The sequence below is a fragment of the Apteryx mantelli genome, chromosome 1 (assembly GCF_036417845.1).
Source record: "Apteryx mantelli isolate bAptMan1 chromosome 1, bAptMan1.hap1, whole genome shotgun sequence".
NCBI classification, from domain to species: Eukaryota; Metazoa; Chordata; class Aves; order Apterygiformes; family Apterygidae; genus Apteryx; species Apteryx mantelli.
In genome coordinates, this window is record NC_089978.1 from 212,217,488 (window position 1) to 212,241,722 (window position 24,235).

The window sequence follows — 24,235 nt, forward strand, 5'->3', positions numbered from 1 at the left end:
GGCAACACTGAGGAGCCCATTGCCCATTGCCACTGGGTGTTCAAGCAGCACAAAGCTTATAACACCCGAAAATTACAGGTATCTGTGTAATATCGGTTCTAGATGGGTGGCTTCCAATGCTCTTCTTTGTGAAGGCAACTTACTGCTCACAATTTTTCCTGGACACAGCTACATTTGATTACTAATATATATCACAGAACTGCACACCATTTAAGAACCACCAAAGGAAACCTAATGGAAAGGAAGACTTTTATTTTGGATTAAGGGGAAGCTATGTTCACTCTAGCATTCATGGCAATGGGAACAGATACTACCATAGACAGTAAACGGAAATGTAATGCAAACATAACTTGTTGTCAAAAAAAGAAATATGCTGTCAGTGAAAGCAATATTATTTGGATACTTTTTATAATGTGATTAGCAGAATATTTTTCAGCCTTTCACTTACATTAGATTGGAAAAAAACCATTTTAATAATTTCCTATAAAAGACACATTAAAGCAGGACATAAAATTGTATTTAAAGCAGAAGTTGTAAAAAGTTCAGATATCATTCATCATCTTATTCACATTTTACGTAGTCTTTTTTCCTGAAATATTATAATAAATACATTCTACTATGAAAGAAGTATATGCATGATGAAAATGCATTACCTGAAGAACCAGGCATTATTTCACTGCCATCTTCAAAAAGAGGCCAATTTCATTCTGACCCCTTAACACCCACTGATTGCATAAGGATCAACTCTTTTGTTAAATTGTCATTAAAAAAAAAAAAAAAATCTGTGAAACATATGCATGAACACATGAATGCCCTTTTCTCCTGCAATGTGTATGAAGGGGACAAAGATATAACCCTGAAACAAGAACTATTAAGAAGTTTTACAGAGCAGTTCCCCCACCATATGCCACATGACACAGCTAGTGCAGCCCCCTTTATACTCATGGAAATTTTTTATTCTCCTTGCATTTGTCTACTTGCACCCCCATGTTCCAAAAAGTCCATCTATTCTATTTAGACTGTAAGTACTTTGAGACAAAGACTATTTGCTGTTTGGTGGCTATATACTTATAAGACCACTATAGCTCATTACTGGTTTGGCTCAATGCAAAATGGTAATAAGTAATAATGACATACAAGCCCTTTGTTTCCATGTCTTGATTAATGCATACTGCATGTTTTCAAACTCTAATGTAAAGGCCTTTAAACAATCAGGTCTCTATAGAATGTATCATCATACGAAGTATAAAGTTCATATCAAATCCATATATATCTTTGAAATGTGAGCTGAATTATTTGTCTTCAATTATAGTTTCACTGTATTCCCAATTAATTTCTATTATATCTACCCTCCAAAATCTAGTACAACCCAATACTTCCTGACCTGTGAGCAATGTTCTTCAAGATGCTGTTCCAAGCCCTATACATGAAATTTAAGTGCTAATGCCACTGCTCACCACCCTATGCAAATCCTGCATCAGAGAATGATGTGGATGTGGAGTGCCAATGCCATGACTACAGTTTTCCCTTCTAACTTCAAAGTACTGTTTGACAACAGAAACAGTATAAGAAGCATTTAATATCTGCACATATGTGTGAAGCTGCAGAAACTGCTCACAGTTTGGGCCTTGGAGAGTATAACCTGACAATCCTGCAGTTGAAAGTCACCACAAATTACCTAAGGGACAATTCATTTTTCATTCTACCCAATCCTGTACAGGATAATCATTTATGTATTCATAGGTAACTAAACATAAAAGATAAAAATTATTAAAGAAAACCTAGAATGACAACTCTCACAGAACTCTCACAAAAAAAGCAACTGACCCTGCAGCTGACAGAACGGACTTGGACAAAAGGAACATATATATATATATATATTTTTACCAAGGCTACTTCTTCTCACCCGTAAAATAAAGGACTGATTCTCAGATCAGAAATCTTACTTCTTAAGGAAAAGGAATACTGCAGAAATGACAAACTTAAGTCCTGATGATGGAAGCCTCATATTGTTCAAAATTGCCTCCTCTGACCCGTTAAGAAATAGCCCTCAGCACTTCCATAACTTCTTTATAATCCTCCTTATCCAAAACAAACAAAGAAAAGGATTTGTGATATGAGACCTTTAGTCTGTGAGGGATAAAAGATGTACACACTGGGACACAAGAATACCCACCTACTCACTAATGGCAGGAAAACACCAGGGACAAAAAGGACAGCTGAACCAGGCAATTATAAATCTGGGCTTAGCTACATCTCAGAAGGCACATTCAGTAATTTCCTTGTAAATGCACCTCACACTGTGCTACAAGACCGGGGTGTCATATTATTAGAAATAAAATACATTTCATTTTCTGAAGAAATGGTAGTAATATTTCATTAGCAATTAATTACCATCAGAATCTTTAAGTGGCTTCCAAATTCTGAACAAGACCTTATTGTGAGTTTTTTTTGATCTCACTAAGACTGTAATTTGGATTCTGCTATTTTCAGACAAAGCAATGAAGGATATGTCCATTGCATTAGATAGAAGACATTCCTTGGGACTTTTCAGCAAGGTGTGCAAAAAGACTACATACACAGGTATTGCTAATGAGTTTGTCAGCCCTCATGCTGTACAGAAAATCGGCCATACAACTGTATATTAAAAAAGGAAAAAAAAAAAAGAAAGCAAATACTTCTTACCATGAAACCCTCAGTGTACTGAAACTGAGCTCTGGAACTGTCTTCTGCTGTGGGACTCAGGGGCTTAGGATCAGACAAAGAGCGTTGCATCATCTTTGCTGTCTTTGGGCTTGATGGAGGAACCTTAGTAATGTCAGCATGCAGCATCTTCTGAGGGCTGATGTCATCAGTGATGGGTTTTTCATAGGGTACAAATGCTGACTCTATAACTTTGCTCGGTGAAATAGGTGAAATGGGTGAATAGAGAACTTTGGGAGATTTGGGAGGGGAAGGGACTACCTGTAATGTGGAGTCTGGGTGAAGGTGGGATGAGTAACCTATTTCTAATGGCGTTGGGCGTTTTTTATCTTTCTGAGGAGATGAAGCTGACAGGTATTGGGGACTTTGCGTATCTGACTCTGTCTCAGTTTGACATCCCAAACTTTCTCCTTTGTATGTCTTTTCTGGAGCTGAAATGTGCTTTATGATTTCAACCTTTGCATCCAATCGGGCCCTGATTGAAGGTGTTCTTATTGTTCCTACAGGTTCTGTTTGTACAGAAATCTCTGCCACTGTCTGAACTGCAATACTAGATACTTTGGAGAACTGTTTAGCTTTGTCTACCTCAGTCGTACTCTCACTGTATTTCCCTACACGAGACTTTCTTCTGGATCTGCTAGAAGGATCCCATTCATCTTGATCTTCGTCATCCGTCTGAACACTTGTATCAACACTCTTCTTAGTTCTTCGTCTCCTGTTTGTGTAGCCTCTGTCTGCTCCGTCTTCATCATCAGTTTGCACTCCACTGTCCACTATCTTTTTGAAGCACCTGGGCTCTTCTTCCAGAGTCTCCTCAATCTCCTCATATTGACCACGTAATTTTGGCATAGAACTTCTCTTTTTCAGCTGCTTCTCCTCTCTAACGTCAATATCCTTAAGTGACATTTCTGAAACGGAGCTTAGGATACCAGGCCTAGGTATATACTGGGTAATGCCATCAGACTGAACTGTATACCATGTTTGGCTTTGTGGAATTTCAATACCCAGTACTGCTGAAGCTGTAGTGGTTGCATCATCAGTAGGCCAAAACTGGCCATTTTCTGTTGTTGCATACTGTCCTTCCAAAAGTGCTTGATCTGTGGTAGTTTGTGGAGAGCCAGTTCCTGAAGGGTCATAGCCATATTGATATATTTGACGAATTTTTTGCTCCTCTAACTGTTGGTGGAGCTGTTGTTGAAGCTGTTGGAATTGTTCAAGTTGCAGTTGCTGCTGGGCTAATGTTTCTTGTCTCATCATTAACTGAGCTTGCCGTTCCTCTTCTTGCTGAAACAAGAGATGGTGTTTCATGGATTGCAGTTCCTCAAGCTTTTTTTGCACCATAAATTTCTCTTGTTCCCTAAACCTTTGAATTTCCTGACGTTCCCACTCCAGCTCTTCAGCAAAGCGCTGCTGCTTAATTTTCTCAAGCTCAAGAAGTTCACGCTCCAAATCAAGTTGCTGCTGTTTGCCTTCTTCAGGGGCAATGAGAAGTGCAACTTCATCTTCGATTACATTTGTATAAACTTCAGATGCTGTAGTTAAAGCAGGTATCAAGTTGGTTGGCTCAGTGGTAATTGTTTCTATACTAAGAGGTGGCAACCCTGTCTCAATATCAATGGCAGTAATCGCACTGTCTTTTTCAGCTGCCACTGTGGTCAAGAAACTGTATGATCTTGGGAGCGGTTGATTCTGTTGCAAAGTTGATAATGAGGGCACTGAGTCAATTGTTTGGAGAGTAGATAAATCTCTGACAGTTGTACTGAAAATAGAACCAGGTTGCGTAGTGATGGCAAATGTGGATGGGATTGGAGTCGCTACTGAAGAATAAACAACACCATTGGATGATCTTAAAACACTTCCAACACCATATGGGGAACTCAAAGACGATACCATTCTTGCTTGGGAATACTGTGGTGTACTGATCCCGATGCCAGAAATCACCTGTCGAGTCTCTGGATAAGCACCAGTGGTCTTGCTTGAGTAATCCATAACCTCACCTGAAATTACAGGGCAAAGTTACAGTCCAGTCCCACAAAAGAATGCTGCTTTGTGGATTCTGAAAGTCATCCCATCTTGATGAATTAAATGGGAAGGGGAAACTGCATGCAAATCTTCAGGTTAATGATCTACCTTAGATGTGAGGAAAACAGCATTTCTGAACATGCAGGCACATGCAGGCACCTCTGTGCAAAACACATATGTAAAATGAAGAAATGAAATACATGTGTAATCCAGAATAATTTGTCACACTGTCCAAAAGAAAACAAAGCAACAGAAGGAGGGGAAAAATAATAATAAAAAATCATCCTGAAATGAGGTGAGGAACATCATAATTATATTTCAAAGAAAGATCTGCTGCTGTGTCATACTGACCTGTAGTAACTCTTCCAGAAGTAAGATCTACTGCTGCATCAGTTGCCCCAACTCGATAATCAAAGCTATTCTTGCTTTTGTATGCAAACAGTCCAGCTTCTGATAAATTTGTGTCGGACATAGATGGTTTCATACCTCCTATTCCTCGGTAACCATATGACCCTGAACGATCATACTGATAATGGTCATCTCTGTAACCAAAACGATCTTCAGGAAGCGTAGTTGGAGGTTGCTGTGCTGTACAGCTCCTACCAAATGGCAATTTATAAACCATATCACAGCAAACAGCTCTTCTACCTGCAGTCAGATCAACAGGCTTTTCATCATCTTCTATAACTGTAGTTATGATACCTGAAGTAGTTTCATCCATTGTTACCACTGTTCTGTGGGATTTTGTAGTGCTAAGGTCAACTGCTCCACTCTCCATTGGCTCCTGAGAAGTGGAGAGATCAGTCCAACCATTTGTAACACCAACAGGAGGTACAGTAACAGGCTTCGTAGTAGCCCATGTCACTGCATGTGCTGAAGTACCTAAGGATAAATTTATTGGCACTTCATCTCTACTTGCAGGGAATGCCTGGCTGCCTGTTACTCTGTATGCAGGCTCAAAATGCTTTGATGTTGTTAGCTGCAGTGGAGTTGTCATAGCATGTCCCAGATCCACAAGGCTCTCTGTACTGGCAGAGTAGCTTACAGTGGCAGTGCAGGTCATTACAGTTACTGTTTCAGTGACTACAGAGAGAGAAGGATCTGCAACACATGCAGTGCTAAGATTTATTATAGCTGGTTGGACAGTACTCACTGGCCGCCCACATGTATCACTTGCTGGCATTTGCCTTCTTACATCCAGCGAAACAGCAGACAGATCCATACAGCTGTCTCGCATTTCGATATCCATTTTACTTAAAGTGCGAAGATCAATGACATCACCCAAAGGATGGAATCTTCCATTCTCTCTGTACCTGTGTTGATCCACTATAGGTACTGGCTCTGGAGGTATAGTAATAGAGACACTACCTAAACCAACACTGGGCACCTGGCCTTTAACTGCAGACACTGCGGTCTTGGCTAGCTCTGTTGTTATTACTTCTGTTTTTGAACTAGGTACTTTTTCAAAAGTTGATTGTGTTGTGACAGGAACAGCTTGCAAAGCACCTGAAATGTACATACTCTCATCTGTCATACTGTGAATTTCCATAGCTTTCATGGATGGAGTAAACACTGGTTGCATAGGTTGGGCAATCTGTTCTTTAGAAGGTGCTTCTAAAGGCCAACTGGTAATAGCCTGACTAGTTATAGCTTCTGTGGGAGTTCCAGGCTCAGAAGGCAATGTGATGACAACATAGGTTTCCTGTGACGGTTTTGTCAACCTTGGCGAAGATTTGTTAGAATGTGGAGACAAAGGGGAAGTGGGAGATGTTAATTTGTATTCAGCTGAAGAGACCAAATTCAGAGTCATACTTGAAGTCAACGGCAGACCTGTTGGTTTGGGTTGTGTTTCTGCTGGCTTATGAACAGCTATTGGGAGCGGAGGAACTGCTGGTTTAGGAGCAATTGGAGGTTTAGTTACTTCAGTGGGCCTGTGACTAAAAACAAGTCCTGCTGGAATGGAGGATGGTTTGGGTGGTACAGGAGGTGGTGTTGGGGTGTATGTTTTTGTGATAGGTACCACATGATTCTTTAAAACAGCTGCGGACTCTACTGTTGTGACTGAAGGTACCACTGTGGGAGCTGTTGTCACTGGAGTCTTAACCTGTGGCTTCTTTTTGGGATAAATAGCTGGCTTGGGTAAAATAGGTGGAGGTAATGGTGGGGGAGGAGGAGGTGGAGGTGGAGGAGGAGGTGGAGGTGGAGGTGGAGAAGGTTGTGCAGGAGAATCCAAAGAAGAGCTTCTGAAAAGCGAGAATACTTTGGATGTTACAGTAGGAGCTGAGGAAGGCACAGAGACCGTGGTGGTCTTACTTACAATACTGGGAGTAAGTACAGAAGACGTTGCTGGTGCAGGCTCTGTAACTGGAACTGATGCTATACATATGGATGGTTGCTTGGATGTAGCACCAGTCAAGTTAATCCTTGTCATATCATGACCCAATTCTTTGCGTGAATCTTCATGATGAATTTTGATAATGCCAGCCTCTACTGTACTTTTAATTTTTCTAGCTGCATCCTTTTCTGCTTTGGAGGTACCAAAGGCAGTGGAATCAGTTGCATATTGCTTGGGCTTTATAACTGTAGTTGCCACTACTGAAGGTGCAGTTTCAGGAAAAGAAATTACAGCTTGATCCACACTCTTTGTATCTGATGCTACAGCTGGCTTTTTAGTGGCTCTGGCAACAGAGGCATAAGGTGGGCTCACTTCAGAATACTCTTCTGTAGATGTTAAGGGAACTTGGATTATCATTCTGACATCTTCAGAATCTCCTAGCTTACTTAGAGCATCTGCTGTATCCACATAACCTGTGGTTGCACTATCTATAGGTGATGAACTATCTGTGGTACAAACTGAAGATGTAGATGATGTCAAGGAAGCTGCATCAGAAGGTAAAACTGATGCAGCACCTTCTGATGCCTCAGAGTATGTCAACATTGATGTTTCATGAGAAATTATTTCTTGAATTTCTCTGGTATAATCTGTTAAGTATTCATCTTCTATTTCCTCTGTCGTAAAATGCTGTGTTATTTTAACATCTGGAATAGAAAGTGCTGCACTACTGGCAGATGATACATCTGAGATTGCTGAAGTAGTGCTTGATGTTAAAGATGTACTTTCCACTATTTCTCCACCAGTAGATACCTTTATATCAGATGCAGGAATGAAATCTGAAGCTGGCTGAGTTGGACTGGACCCGGGGGTTAGCTGCATTCTCTGTCGTTTCATAAGCTCTTCGTAAGCAGCTTCCGCATCTAACAACTGCTTTTCCTCAGTGGTTGAAGTTACCACACTGTCTAATACAACTATTTCATGACTTTCTGGGATTATATAAGAACTAGAAACAATATCTTCTTGAGGCACAATTGAATGCAAAGGCTCTATATTATAGTAGTCTTTCTGTAGATCAGTAATTTTCTGTGGTTCTTCATAAATCTGATCTGAAGTTCTTATTTTTTTCTCTTTTCCTCTCTGCTGTATATATTCATTACTCTCATCCTGCCTCATTACAAGATTAGTATCAATAGTTCCATTGTAAGCATCCTCTACTAAAGATTCATAAATATAATCCTCTATTAGCATTCCACCATATAAAGATTCTTTTTCAAATACTTCATCTTTTTCATTTGCCATTTGAAATGGCTTGGACTTGTGGGTCTTGTGCATCATCTCCTCATATACCTCTTCAGCGCTTTTTAATGTCTTTGGACCACTTTCTTCTTTTGGGATTCCAATAGATTGTTCATCTGTTGGAGAGTATAAAGAGACAGCAGTAGGCAATTTGTAAACTTTTTGTACTTCTATTATTTTTTCTGGACTGATTTCAAATCCTTCAGGATCTGATTCAATACTAGGTGAATATTCAGAACAGGAAGACCTGTGCAGTTCTTCCATTTCTGCTGCCTGTCGTAATTCTTCTGTTGGAGATGCATCTTCAATGGGAGAAAGATTACTTGGGGGAGTCTTTGGACGTTCCCTTCTTCTCTGAGCTCTTAGTTCATCCTTGTCTTTTTTAGATTTTTTGCTAGAACTTTTTCTCTGTTGCTGTTCTAACTCACGTTGCTTCTCTTGTTCCTTTAGAAGCTCTTCCTCTTCCCGTAGCTCTTCTTCTTCTGAAGAATCTTCAATAGTTGGAAGAAGAGGACCATGTGATCGATGCCTGGCTTTGCGCTGTTGTTTGCTTTCCCCTCCCAGTTTTTTGTGACTAGGACTGCTGTCGCTGTCTTCATCAAGTGATGACACTGAAGTAGGAGATGTACCTGGTGTGAAACTAGAAGCATGTAAACTAGAAGACCCTTCCCCTCTAGATCTATCTTCTGGAGAATCTGTAAGACTCTCCATCTCTAGCTCTGGCTCTTCATCAAAATACAAAATACCCTTCTGTTGTTCAGATGCCTCAGAATATTTGTTTGTTATTGTACTATTTAATTCTATTGTTTTGAAACGCCGAAGGCCTCCTCCTCCAGTTACAGTAAGTTCTTCATTGTCTTGACTTTTAGTTTCCCTGTATTTTGGTTCTGGGCTTTCACCAAAAGTCTCATCATCATCATCATGCCATGAATGTCGTCTTCCTGCATCCTCATCATAGCTTGCACTACTTTTCCGTGTCATTCTCCTATGTTTTCCAGCTGTTCCTTTGGCTTTGCTTTTCACTTCTTCTTTCTTTTGGCTTTCAGTGACACTGATCTCTTTGAGCTGATTCCTAATAAATTCATCATCTTCAGAAGCTGAGGCATCTTCATCAGCACTCATCTCTATAATCTGTTTTCTAATGAAGTCTTCCTCATCACCTGACCCCTGACTGTCATCTCGTTTGTACTCATCACTGCTTGAAGAACCAACACTAGCTCTTCTTTTTCTCCTTGGAACAGGTGAGTTTTCACTCTCACTGCTGTCCTCCACAGAATCGTAGCGTTGTCTTCTCGCCGATGTGTCATCTCCATCTTTTTCCTTGGAGTCTTCCCGTGAGGGAGTACTTTCCTTGCCATCTTCTGCAATGAGTTCTTCATCTTCTTGAATGTCTTCTACATCCTCTTCATCTGAACTGTAAGATTCTGGAGTAATTGGCAAAGGCTTTGTTTTATGCTGATCCTTTGACTGTTCACCATATGTTTCACGAAGTTCTTTGTTTTTAACAGATTTTTCCTCAGCAAATGTACTTGCCTGAGCCTCCAAAATAGACAGGACAGTACTTTCCAACTTAGCTAGATCTGAGGGGCTTGGTGGACTTTCTTGTGAGATAGTATCTTTTTTACTAGGTTCTCTGAGTAAATCCTTTTCATCACTGGGAATGTGACTTGGAATTTCACCAAGTGAACTTGATATCCCATCAGAAGAATACCCGGTGTCACTCAGACCTTGTGGACTTTTCTGTTGCTGAGAGCTTGATGTCTCTGATTTCTCATCCTCCTTTTCCTAAAAAAATAAATACATATGCGTGTGTATATATTTATATATGAATTCTTAATGTCTCCAGGCAATTAAACACGTTCTCTTTTTCTAAAAGATGAGTTAATGTCTCAGATGAAAAATTATGATGACAAGAAGAATTATATTAAACCATAAATAACTGAACACTAATTTTGTTATGCAAAGCTACTAAAACAATACAAAAAGATACTCAAATTGTGATTTTTTGTATTTAATCGAATTACACTTTGCATGGAAGTTCATGCTGACAACTGATTTTACCAGTTGTAGGATGATCTTTTATTTTCAAATATAAACAAACACTATGTATATATTTTTTTCAGAACACTTTCTCATTATAATCTATCACTTGTTAATATATGCATGGGACAAGTTTTTTGAAGGTTAATTTAAATGAGGATTTTAATTACCTAAGTTACAGAACTGCCTACATAGTTCTAGATAGAAAGAAATACAGATTGCCAAATGTCAGCTGCCAGTATTTCTGGGGTCTGCTCCATTTTTTTGTCCATTTAACCTTTTACACTTCTCTATTGATACTTCAATCTCAAATTTTGGACCTTTGGTTTCATTTTTCTAGTTTAAGTGTTACACATTGTAGCAGGCAACAGAATATATGGAATATTGAAGTGTGAGTTAAAGCAATCTGGAATGTCTCCATACCAACGATTTGGCACTGTGCAAGTATTTTCTGAATATCTAGTACAGCAGAAGTGTCTCAGTAAATATGTAACACAGAGGTAAGCTGCTTTTTGGGAAGTGGATTTGCATGGAGAAAAGGAGGAGTCAGTCACTGATCAAAGGAAATAAGGAAGTAAACAAGGCGGACATAGTAAACTGAAGATCATAACCTCTGTTTTCCTTCTGATCCTAGTTAAACACCCCTAGTAATTCTCCTAGCTTCCAGATCCTTAGGCACAATTCTGAAAGAGGAGCACATCTAACTCCTTCTTTGGATGACAAATCTACCCAAAAAATCCTATTGCAAGTATTTCCAAACCACAGTCTCCTGTTTCTCAATGAGGAAAAAAAAAAAAGGAAAAAAGGAAAAAAAAAATCCGTCCTGCCTCTCCTTGTTGTGAAATGCTCTCTATTTCTCAGTGAAAGTATCTTTTCATGCAGCTCACACTCTAAAGAACAGGCATTCATCTTAGCTGACAGTTTTACAAAGTCCCCATTTTCCCAGGCAATTGGAAAACAAGTATGCCAAAGTCTCTTGATTTTAATAATGTGATGTGATCTTCATATTTGTTACTTCCTTCTGTAATACAGATAGGTAATATTTATCAACTTTGCTAACCTAAGACAATCATTTCTGAAGTACAGCCAACCACTTAGGTAAAGCTTTAATTTATGAATTTCCTTTTAGCTGAGGGTCTTTTTTTTTTTTTAATTATTGTGGAATAAATATATTAAGGAAATGATAACAATGGTCAAGTTTAATTTAAAGGTACATTTACACTCATGTTCAGTTGTCCATTACAAAAATTTTCAAATGCTTATCAGACTAAAGTTCCATTTAATATCAAAATATCATTAAAAAATTACTGTCAGTTATTTTATTTTTCATAATCAGTCTGGCTTTTTAATAATTTGATTAATATTTACAGTACCTATTCTTGCCTATAAATACATCACTGTGCACATATTCCTAGATTAAAACACTAACACTATAATGGATATTAATATTATACTACTATGCTCATCAATATTACATTAAACAATCTATGTTTCACTGAAATACTTTATTATATGCTTTGCAAAATCAGACACTATCCTGAGTATAAAAAACATCTGTTTTTACCAGTATGGCAGCCAATATGATAGACCCAAATATCTGTTATCAGAGCCAAAACTATTGCATTTAAAAATCAAATGTCACAACAAATTTTTCTAAAGACAATTCTAATGATAAGGCTGTGATTAAGATATTAGTAAGGAGAAACCTGCAGTACTCCACATGATTGTTGGAAGGTCACCACCACTTCAGCACACCTTATTCCAAAGAGTTTACTCTAAGATATACCCCAACCCTTACTGACAGAATCACATATATTCTTCACACAAGCTGAAAACAAGGTCAACAATGAAGAAGAGCTGGGAATGCAGTTTTATTTTTTTACATTATATTTACACTGTTTGTTTGCTTTATTAAATCAGGAAGTATTTAAGGGGCATTTTATCAGAGCATGCTTTAAAAAATACACATTCCATTAAAACCAAAAAAAATTTTTGCAGGTAGAAATATTATATCAACCACTAAAAATTAACCTAGGACATTTTATTGTTATTTTATATTTTATTTCCAATATGATCATATTTATAAAAACATACCCAATTACACATACTGTGATCAATTTAGATGAGCTATTCGAAAATTCAGATGTTGTTCTAGGTCAGAACATTTCCTAGGAGTTGATGGGCATACTCTGTCCTAGTGGTGAAAGTGAGTCTGTAAGGTCTTGGTTCTCCACGAGGAGATGTAGTGATGGAGGGACTTGCAAAAGAGAGACAGAAGGCGTAAACTAAGTAGTTCTACTCAGAAATGGGTAGGTGATAACTGAGCATTGAATAACTTCAGTCTTTCTCCTTGTAGTCTGTGATGGCACCATCATTTATGAGTCTGATGTGTATTATCTACTTAACGACCGAACAAGAGCGTATACCACAACATCACTGCTATAAATAATAGGAATTTTGGGAAAGACTGCTACATTGTACCATAAGGAGAAGACAAGGTTCTACATTAAGGAGGGACTTCTTTTATCTCTAGGACTAAATGTGATGAGCAAATCCAATTTTCTTTTTAAGGCTACTACAATATGAATATATTTTCTATCATTTTTATATGTATAGTTGTCTGCCCTGTAATACATGTCATACAAAAATTATACTCTCATATTTTGACATCATATGCATATAATTTGCCTATGAAAAACAATATGCGGTCATAGTGCATTTTTTCCCCACATTCTGCAGACTGAAAGCTAGGATACTGTCATTAGCTAAATCTATTCTTAAATAACTGGTAATCTATTTTGGACAGGGTTGGTTATTATGTATGCAAAGACAGCATCATTGCAGACGTTGTAACATACTGTATTCAGCATAGGATTTTAAGATGAATAACAAAATACTGAGAAAACAATGTTGTTAAGGATCATATATATTTAATAACTCTTGGAAAATGAAGAATGTATTTGAATCAATAGGAAAAAAATCACTTTTTTTCTAGTGAAAGTAGGGACTACTTTGGTACATGTTGACTTACTTGGTATTTCAGAGTAGTTTAACGATCTTTTGTCTGCAAGTTGGCCTACTGTGAGTTTTTGATGCTTGACAAATTTAGCTCTAACAGAAACATCAATGGGAGGATCTTCCTGAGACATGATGAACTTGTATAAGCTGCTGGTTGGATAAGACTGTTTATAAACAGCTAACGTAATACTCTTAACTTGCACTAAAGGTAAAAATGAAATGAAAAATCTAATGTAGGACATATTTTTACTATTTCAGTGACATTTCTACAGTATCACAATAGCAGTGACAATACATCATATAACTGTTGTATTAGAAGTTTTTGCTTCTAAGTATCATTTATTCTTGCACTTACTCAATTTATATATGTATATATATATATATATATTTGACAATATTTAGTATCCAAATTGCTTTAGAACATACAACTGGTTATCAGATTACATCAGAACTCCATTGAAAGAAAACTGAAATTAAAAAAAAAAAGTCTTGTCAGCTTTTTAAATTATTTAGTTAGTAGAATTAAATTCTGCTGCCCAAAACAGAAATTCTGTTTTGCAGAGGAACACACAATTTTAAAAAGCTCATTCTGTTTACAGAAGAAATAAACATATCTACATTATCCCCAAAAGAAGTTTCAGAGAATGAAAAAAGCCCTTGGTTGACTAAACTGCTTAATTTGTATTTGCATTTTTTAATCCTATTATCAAAATGCTTCATTTTATTTATACTTTCTGTCTGTGTCCAGAAAACAATGTTTATAGACAAGCCTCTTCCTCCTTATAGGAGCCTGTGCTCACTGGTCTGTGTTTTGTCATTGATGGCATGTGGTAGAATAATGATGTCAATTTACAATATATTAACTTCTATCCACTAACGGAACCTAAGCATGCGATCATTCCTGAGTAAGCATGAGGAGATAGGAACAAGGGCGCCTGCACAATAGATCTGATGTGTTGTAAATGCATGTCCAACTTACACCATGGTAATGTGTTTACGTAGATATGCTAAACTACTTATACATTAATTACCCATTTCCCAGATACTGTCAAAGTCATACATCATGCCTATCCAAGATTTCCATGTCCTTGTCAGAAAAGCTAACTGCTATAGCACATGTGAGCAGCCGATATTACAGGATGGCTTCTCAGGAAGAACTCCTGTAAGTCATGAACAAAGACAGTTCATTCCTTAAAACCTGTTTGAAGAAATTACTGATTAAAATATTACTGAAAAAAAGAATGCACGGAAGAAAAATGGATTTATGATACCTTAAATTATACTCTGAGTGTTTACAGTCTGTCTGTAAGTATACTCTTAAAAGTGTTTCAAAATTTAACTCTCAGGTATTTCAAAGAATGCCAGATTTCTAAATACCATTGAGATCTTTCCAAAGCTCAAGAAAGGGTCTCCACTAATTTTACCAGATTCAGGATCAGACCTTCAGCCTCTCTGTGTCTTGCGGGGCTTGTTTGAAGGGTGACAGTTTTTTTGTTTTTGTTTTTGTTTGGTGAAAAATTAGGATAGTGTTATTTACTGAGCTCATGGGAATGCTACAAGAGACAGTTAGCTACCATTTGCACATATTTGATATAAAATGGCATCAGCAGTTTGTAATGTGCAGAAAGTATTAGGTTTTCCTCTGTATCATTATTTAAAAATATACCTCACAGAAATCCTTCATGTGATTCTGCCCTGAAATGCTCTTTAATGTCTAGATACTGTCTTTTACCCACCCAAATGGTATCAATGTGTGATATTCCTAAATTTTTATCACTTTTCCATTTCTGTGACATGCTTTCTAAGGGAGAATTGTATCCAACAATGTTCAACATGCAGCACAGAGAACATTTAAAGACTTCAATAAATAACAATAAAAGATCAGAGTTATTCTTACGAAACAAAACCTAGCTGAGGCATCAGCTTTATCTTTACTTCAGAACAATGTTTTTGGATCAAAGGATTTTTCCAAGGAGAAAAAAAAAAGTGTATAAAAATAGGTATTTCTTGTGACCAGATAGAACTGAGACTAGTACTGTATGAATACTTTCCCTTACAAGTGTTTTTTGCACAGAAAAATGGAAATTTTAACAAAAGAAAATTTATTTCTAAGTCTACTTTCTAGATTTTCTGATTTTAATTGATGTTGTAATGAAAATGCCCCCAAAGTGAAAAATTTTTAACATAATTAAATATACTTTCCTTGTAAAGTCCTGCAATACTGTCTCATGTTTGATATGTGATAACCAAATTGATATTCTATTTTCTCCTTCTTTTTTATTCCAGAGGAGAGGATTCCCAGTTATATTACTTTGAACTTAATATCTTACATTCAGGGATTCCCTTGATGCAATCAAATGATATCTTATCTCTTGGTACCATCAAAAGGTATCCATACCCCTTGGAGGGAGCCCATCATGTGATGAGAGATGTATTTCAAATAGAGAACTTGATTTATAAAAAATGGTAGCATTTTTAATAGTTTTAACAGAACTCTCTAAAGCAAAATTTCAAAATCAGAATATTTTTCTGCCCAAATATTTTGGTTATCACCAGAAAGAAAACTTGACTTTTTTGACTGGGATTATTTGAAAACCTTACTCTGGCAAAGACAAAAGACTTTTATTACACCTACTCCTACTTTCATATGAGAATAATCAGCACCTAATTTGGGGTACTGATATAAAAAAGCATCATTTTTCATTCCTCCACAAGTTGTGTATATAACCCACTTCAGCTGATAAATGACTTGTTGATCACTGCACATCCAGCCCTCTAGCACACGCTACCATTAGCTCATCCATTCATGTGACTAGAGAGTCCATCAAGAACCTACCTGAAATACTTTTCCACGAGATAGACAAATGAAATATTAAAAAGATGTAAAGGTTACATATGTTAACATACCATGTTCAGGCACCACAAAATATTCCTCAAATGTTTATTATATTTTGGTATTGCGAACCACTGTACACCTGACTGTTACATCTTATTTTTTCTGGGATTGGGAACTACGAAAATGTTCCAGCTTCAACAGTTAAGCTCCAAAGTCCCGAGAATCTACAGAAGCAGTTAAATCAGAAATGTTTGAAGCTGATTAAAACAGGAACATTTCTTTAGTTTCAAATGGTGAATTATTTGAGACTGAAAATCATGCAAAGATTATTGAAAAATAGAGCATAGGACTAACTGGTGAAAACTTTTACTCAACAGGAGTAATTGATTTAATCATTGAGAATCATCACATACAGAGACTAAAGGTAAAGAGCAGGAAGATTAAAAGGACAGGGTCTATAGGGTTTGGATTCTACATTGCTTATTGCAGCCTGAGGGGATGAGGGGGGATTAAAAAAACCACACTTACTGTTTTTTCTTTCACTGTTTCTACAAGGTCAGATCTTGGCGAGGGTGCTGTCTGAGCAGGGATTTCTTCTTGCTGAGCCTTTTCAGCTTTTGAAACCATTTGTGGAATTCCAGTTGTCAAATCCTCTTTCTTATCATCCTCTTGTTTCATAGCTTTCAATTCCTTAGGGGGTGCTTTAACTTCTGCTTTCTGTTCAGCAACTTGGTCTTTAGATTCAGCTGTAAATTGCTCTTTTTTGTCCTTTGGATGTGGTGCTTTCTTTTCCAGGAGCACAGATTTTTTCTCTTCTTCCAGTTTGCTTAGGGGTTTCTTTTGATCTGAACTTACTGTTGTAGGAATTTTATCTGCTGAAAGTGTCTTTGACAGTTTCCCCTGCTGAAGTTCTGATTCTTCTTTCTGGATTTCATGCTGGATTTTGTCAGCTGAAGAAGTCTCCACTATTTTCTCATCTTGAAGTCTTGGATCTTCTTTCTGAATTCCATGTTGGATTTTATCAGCTGAAATTGCCTTTAACAATTTCACCTGTTGTGCATCTTCCTTTTGATCTGCAGGTTGGATTTTGTCAGCTGACAGTGCCTTTGGCATTTTCATCTGTTGAAGCTTTGGGTCTTCTTTCTGAATTCCATGTAAAATTTTGTCAGCTGAGGGTATCTTTGTCAATTTTGCCTCTTGAAGTTTTATGTCTTCCTTCTGAACTCCATGCAAAATTTTATCGGCTGAGGATGTCTTTGCCAGTTTCGCCTCTTGAAATTTTGCATCTTCCTTCTGAACTCCATGTAAAATTTTATCAGATGAGGTTGTCTTCGTCAGTTTTGCTTGCTGGAGTCTTGGGTCTTCCTTCTGAGAGACACGCTGGAGTTTATCAGCTGAGGGTATCTTGGCAAGTTTGCCCTGCTTAACTTTTGGATCTTCTTTTTGAATTCCTTGTTGGATTTTATCAGCTGACAATGTTTTTTCCAATCTCCCCTGTTGATGTTTTGGAACTTCCTGCTGAATGCTGGGTTCTTCTTTTAATTTTTCTGCTGTTTGAGTGGATGGTGTGGAAGTCTTCTGAGGGGAATGTGAGACAGTAGACACAGGCTGTTTTTGAGGAGGGACAGGTGGTTTGGATATCGGTTGTGAAGGGACTGGTTTCGGAATTGGCACCTTGCCCATATCCCCAAGTTGTCCTGACATTGCCCTTTGGGTCTGGCAGTTTAAGCACAGCCATTCCTGCACCTATAATACAATAAACATATGAAGTTATCGACTTGAATACTTAACAGAAAAACTGTATTGTGTTTTCAGCTGCTACAGTTGTCATTAAAATGCTTCTAATTTGAATGCTATGCATATTGAAATATTATTTCTTGGTTTATTTTGTCTTTGCAGAAAGATCCACAAGACCTTTCTAAAAGAAATGAAGTATGTCAGGTTCCAGAAGGCCAAGCTGAACAAGTACAGAAATACGTTGTGAAAAACGGTAACAATTACATCATTCCAAAGCACTGATGATCTTTATGTACACAGTTTACTTATATATTTCTAACATCTACCATTTTGTAAAGCCTCTATCATCTGTCAATAGCTCCCTCTAATTTTGGAAATCTGAGGAAAAGGGGACGGTTTGGGACTCACGGCTCTTTGTGTTTCTCTTTAGAAATTATCTTTCTCACTAGGATTTTCTTGTTTTCTATGTTATGCATCAGTATATAAATTTAATATGGCTCTAGCCCAAAAGGAAGAACATCTGTTTCCTCTCCTTCCCTGCTCAATCCCTGATGCACACTGGCTCCTTTTTCTGTTCTTCCCTGAAAATGAGAAGAAAGGACAACTGCATATATCTGTCCAAAAGATCTTGTTGGTAATTGCCTGTCTATTACATGAGAGGGAAAATCAGGCTGTTTCCAGTGGAGTTTTGGATACAGTTGCAGTAGGTTAGCAAAACGAAATCCTAAGACACAGAAAAGCACTAATAATAATAATAATAATAATAATAATAATAAATAAATAAAAACAACAGGCCCCATCAGTTTACTTATTGTATTTCTATGATTTAGAGAACTTAGTGACCTAATGAAAACAAATTATATGAAAAACAGAAAAAAATTGTTCCAGTAGTAATTATATATTACTGATAATATTATGATAGTACAGATGACTGTTCAGTTTTATACCATTGGATATTTCAGAATGTAGCCCAGAAGATGTGGCACTGAGTTGAAAGAAGGTGTACCTGGGAGAGGGTCTAATCCCAGAACCATTCATGCATTTTATATGAAAGAGTCACTGAGTAATAAATGAGGTAACACCAAGGGCAGCGCCTGGAACTCCAGGCCCGCCCTGTGGCAGCAAAGGGTGCTCTAATGACAGAGGTGTAGGTATCAGACTCCCCGCTCTCCTTCCAATTCCACGAATCCTGCCTTTTTTGTATAAAGAGGGACTCAACTTCAACAAAGAAGTGGCAAGTTTTCCTATCATGAGTAGGAAAAAGCTAGGAGTACCTTAAAGCTTGGTGATGCCAGGATATGAGACCTGTGAGTTCAAGTCCTCTCTGGGTGAAGAAGGTCCCAAATGCACTTTGTACACTAAACAATCACTCCTGAATTTGGTAACACTGTCATTGTTACGACACTTCTGAACAAACACAACAGTATGATAGAGCTGGTCATGATATGGCCACATTTGGCTTTTCAGATAGTTAAGCAGAAGTGAAGCATCTCTCTATGCATGTCTAATGATGGAGCTCATGCACACAGCTTTTGCCTCCCAACCAGGATATGTCTGATGATATTTTGGTTCTTAAGAAACTTCTTGTGCAGAACAGGTCTGTCTAGGATACCATGATTTTTAGTTATCTTCAGAAATTACACCATTTTGAGATTAGCTGGTTTGAGACAATTTTTGGAACTATCTACAATCTACCAAAGTCCTAGTTTCTGAAGTCAGTCCACATATTTCAGACCCAAATCCCACTATTACACAGCTTTACAGTTTTCCTGTTTTTAATATTTTTATTAATTTTATTTAATCTATTTATTTTTTATTTTTATTTATATCTATAAAGTATCTATAAGTACCATTGCGCCACCCATTTGCAAAAATAGCTATTTAAACTAACAAGTGATATACAAAGATTAATAATTTACAAGAATTGCAGATGAAATGACAACTGAATGGGAAACAAAATCTAGCAGGAAAAGCTTGAATAGGATAATTCTGTTGAACTGCAACTAAGGAGGGACTATTTAATGTATAAAATATTTTTCTTTGTCTGAAAAAATTATGTTTCAGGTACAAAGAATGCAAGAATGCACGTATTATCACTCAGCTCATCTAACAATAGCCTTGTCTATTTACTATCCTATTTTTTAAAAAATGACTAAACTAGTGAGTATTAATAATTGACACAAATAAATATACAAAGTATTTGACAATTTTGTCCCAATAAATGGAGTTTACACACTGAATAAGCTCTATCTAATTAAGCCCCTAATAATCTACCCTGTGCCACTCCAAACTGAAAGGGAATCTATATCAGACTTTCAGGTCTGGTTTTAGTTTTGGTTTTGTTGTAGAAAAAAGCATGGCAATACAACCCGTAAAAGGAGATTAGCCTCCTCCATAAGATCTAAAATGTTACAACTAACCATGCCACCTGTTTGAGAAGCACTAATTAAAAAAAAATAAAAATAAAAAAGTAACTTCATTTTTGATTAATATGTAAAATAAAAGTTAGTTTTCTTGAAAAATATTTCTGCTAGAGGGCTTTTTCTGGAATTTTTACTGCAGTTTCTTCCTTTTTTGGGGGCAGCATAGTTTTTCCTGTTTACAAATTAGAAAGCAATAGCAGAAAACATAATTATGCTGTGAATTAACTTTTATAATATCAGAGAAATAGTGCAGCTGGAAACAAATTTGGCCATAAACCCATGGAAAATCATGATGTTAATAACATCAGGAGTTTCTAGGTGACTAAGTATACCAGATAATGTTTAGTAAAAATAGACTACAGAAAGAAGAACAGATTTCACAGTATCCCCAATTCTGTTTTTCATAAGACTGAAAAAATTGCTACACAAAGATTACTAGATAATTATGATAGATCAATTTTATATTAAAGGCAATTTTTATATTAAAGAAGGCCAAAAAGCTTTTAACACAAGAAAAGTGGGCCAGTCTGCCCCTCTCAATCAGTCTGACAAATACTTTGTTTCATGAATATGAGTAGAAGTATTACCATTATTATTTGTGTTACTATAGTTTCTGTTACTCTGGGTGTGGGAATAAGGTAATAGTCCCAGGTTATTAAGCGTGAGAATCTAGCCTTAGCCATCTTTAGCTTCATGAAGACATAACCATGTGGTTTCTACCATGAAATATTATTCAAGAGTTTGTTGATTTTCACATATGTGCTACATATGTGTCCTTAATGAGCATGTTACTTAATACATTAAATGCATATGTCCTTTTCATAGTGATGTTTGTGCATGGCATAATTTCCATTTATTTCCTGCAATATTTCCAGTTTCTAGGGTCTACATGATTATATCTTTTCTATATATCCACATTCGGCTCTTATCACTTCTCATCCTAGCTCTGCTGGTTACGTAGATCCCATTTAGCACCTCTTCAACCACAACCTCCTCATTGCTCATACACTTACCCCTTCTCAGATTCATCAAGTGACTTTCCTCCCTACATTTAAATACTTCACAGGGTCTATATTTTCTGAATTGCCTATAACATCTTCAGTAACTTTATTAATAGTAAGGAAGTGTTTAAAAACCGAAACAGGCAGCGACCTAGCCTCTGCTTCCTCTCAACTTCATTACATATCCCTACTCAGTATCTTTCCTTAGAGTAAAGCTCTCCAACTCACAGACTGTGTTTTGTGCTGAGCATTTAGTAGAAACAGTCCCTTAAAAAGGAAAATACTGATAATTAAATTGGCAAACTGAGCTAAATCTTGTCAAGAGATGGAAGTCCCAGTCTTGCCTGCCATACTGATGCAGTGATTCTACTGAAATGACCTGGAATTGTCCAGATATGTGGTGATTTAATGACCCGTGCCATTGTCCTCTTGAACGTTGGTTATATTTGCATCTATTTACCACTTTATATTTTAGCATTGCTATATAGGTGTGGCAAATAGTTCTCCTAAGTTATGCATTTTAAAATACAATGCAAATGTTTATAATCACATGGATATTTGATCGCAAAAGAATCTATAAAAATCTTACATCACCAGCCCCTAGCTCCTAGTTCTCTGTCAGAATGGTACTCTGTAAAATCAAATTTTGTACTATGAAGTCATATGCTTCAGTTTCAGTCGTGTCTTTTCCTAGCCTCGTGTCCTGAATACAAGCTTTTACCTTTTCAATTAGTCTGTCAACCCAAATTTTTTAGGACTTGGGAAATGGGCATCAGCTTCCTTCAGCAGCCTTCACTAGAGGAAATCCTCACACCCTTTGGTTCCTGAATTTGCAGAAGAGATTATTGATATCATAAGTGATACTAGTGTGCTTTAACATTCTGAATCCATAGCTCTGTCTCTGCGTTTTCAGCAATCCCGACTGGACATACTGCTGGACAGTAGCCATGTCACAATGTTCTCCTCATTCAGTTTAATAAGAAACAAATGCCATCATGAAAATGGCATAAATCCAACATTCATTGCTACTGTCTATTTTTCAAGTGTTGTATAAGAGCTTAAGCATCTGACTTCCTGTGCTTTTCTATTGCTATATCCCAATGTCGGAGTTCAACTAAAAAATAATAGGTCAACTATTCCATCTTCCTGCCAATCAAGGATTTTTCATTGCAGTATGTTGATCAATTCATTATCCACTCCTGGTAAACACTCATTGGTAAACTAGAATTTTTCTCTACCTGAAGGTAACTAAGAGTAGTTGACATATATATATGAAGGTGAAGCTAAATGCTTCTCTGCACAAACCATCTCTAAATTTGCAATGGAATGCAAATGCTTGTAGTTTAACTTAGAGAACAACCAACTACTTTCTTTGGTATGTTTGGATCATATCTTTATCCCTTCCTAATACCTCCTCTCCACTGCTCCCACTCCCATTGAAAAAAAAGCAACAACAACGTATAACTAGTATAGAAAAGGAAAAAAAAAAACACCAAATCTCTGAGAAATCATTTCCCTTCTCATCTAACTGTATACAATAAGGGCATTGCAAAACCAAATACTTTTTATCAAATTCCATCCAGTAATTCTAAGGAAATGAGTATAACTATGGAAAAAAAACCCCTATTAATTGCCTTACAAAAAACACTAGGAGGATAGAAGGTCACTAAAATATTTTTCTTTCTACTCAGATTTGTCATCTTTTTCTTTCTTTGTTATTATGCATAGGTTTGAGTACGTGTTTCTTAAAAAGCGAAAGAAACAGACATTTAAAAATAAAACATTTCTGGCATAAATATTAACATAACCTAGTTGTTCTAAGACTCAAAGACAATTTTACCCCAGATACTTTTAATTGCTTTTGGTTTTATTTTCACAAACATGTACAGCAGGTTTCTGAGATCTTATATGAATAAACCACTCATGAAGATGGAAAGAATAAACAAAGAGCTATAAAGAAATGGAAAACAGTCTGATGAGCATAGAAAACTACCCCTTGAAGACCAGAAAGAGCAGGAATGTGGAAAGAATTTCAAAGAATTGAGTTAAGTCAGATACCGCAAAGGAGTTTTAAACAAACGAAAAAATATTTGCTAGCCTTGTAGGAAAAAGAATATAGCTCACAATGCAGTTAGGATGGATTCAGAATTAAAGGTATGGTCCAAATAATACATGCTTTAATCTCACATTTTATGATAGTGAGATTGGACTCAAGTAAATGTCAACAAGAATTGAGCACTGGATGGAAATTATCATATTGGAGGTAGAAATATATAATCATGAGCTAATAGCTTTCATTAGGGGATACTGGTATAACAAACCAAATACCAAGAAATTATGAGCTATACATTATCCATCCAAACTGAGCAACACACAGATTACCCTTGTTCAACTCACACTTTCCCTTATTTAAAATGAGTAAAAAACTGCAACTGGTAACTAGAGGTCTGATACTCCAACACAATTTGAAAGAAAGGTAAATTGAACGCTGAGTTAGAAAGAAAGTCATCTACTAAAAGGCAACATGGGTTTACTGGAGGAAGACTGCATCATATTAACCTTATATTTTTCTTGGATAACATCATTTATTTTCTAGGTAAAAATGGAGTTGTTACAGACTAAGTATATCAGGATTCCAGGAAAACAGCTGATCTTGTGCCACCAAGGAATGATTAGTCAAACTGGGGTAGTACAGATTGCCAGGTGCAAAAAAACTCCCTATATGGAGGATCATCCTAGATTATTTTATTTATTTATTTATTTATTTAAAAGTAGATATGTATTCAAGCTTGGTAAGCCTTCACATCCTTCTGCTCTGGAAAAA

At 36.8% G+C, this 24,235-nt stretch overlaps 1 protein-coding gene across 1 annotated transcript in view; it reads right to left on the reverse strand.

Moving 5' to 3' along the window:
- Positions 1-24,235, reverse strand: part of PCLO (piccolo presynaptic cytomatrix protein) — a 371,210-nt gene that overhangs the window by 188,679 nt on the left and 158,296 nt on the right. Inside the window, exons 4-7 of the mRNA XM_067289979.1 lie at positions 17,520-17,996; positions 16,779-17,444; positions 5,077-10,141; positions 2,686-4,700 (exon numbers count right to left, since the gene is read on the reverse strand). Coding sequence (XP_067146080.1) covers positions 2,686-4,700; positions 5,077-10,141; positions 16,779-17,444; positions 17,520-17,996 — 8,223 coding nt within the window. The remainder of the gene's footprint in view (positions 1-2,685; positions 4,701-5,076; positions 10,142-16,778; positions 17,445-17,519; positions 17,997-24,235) is intronic.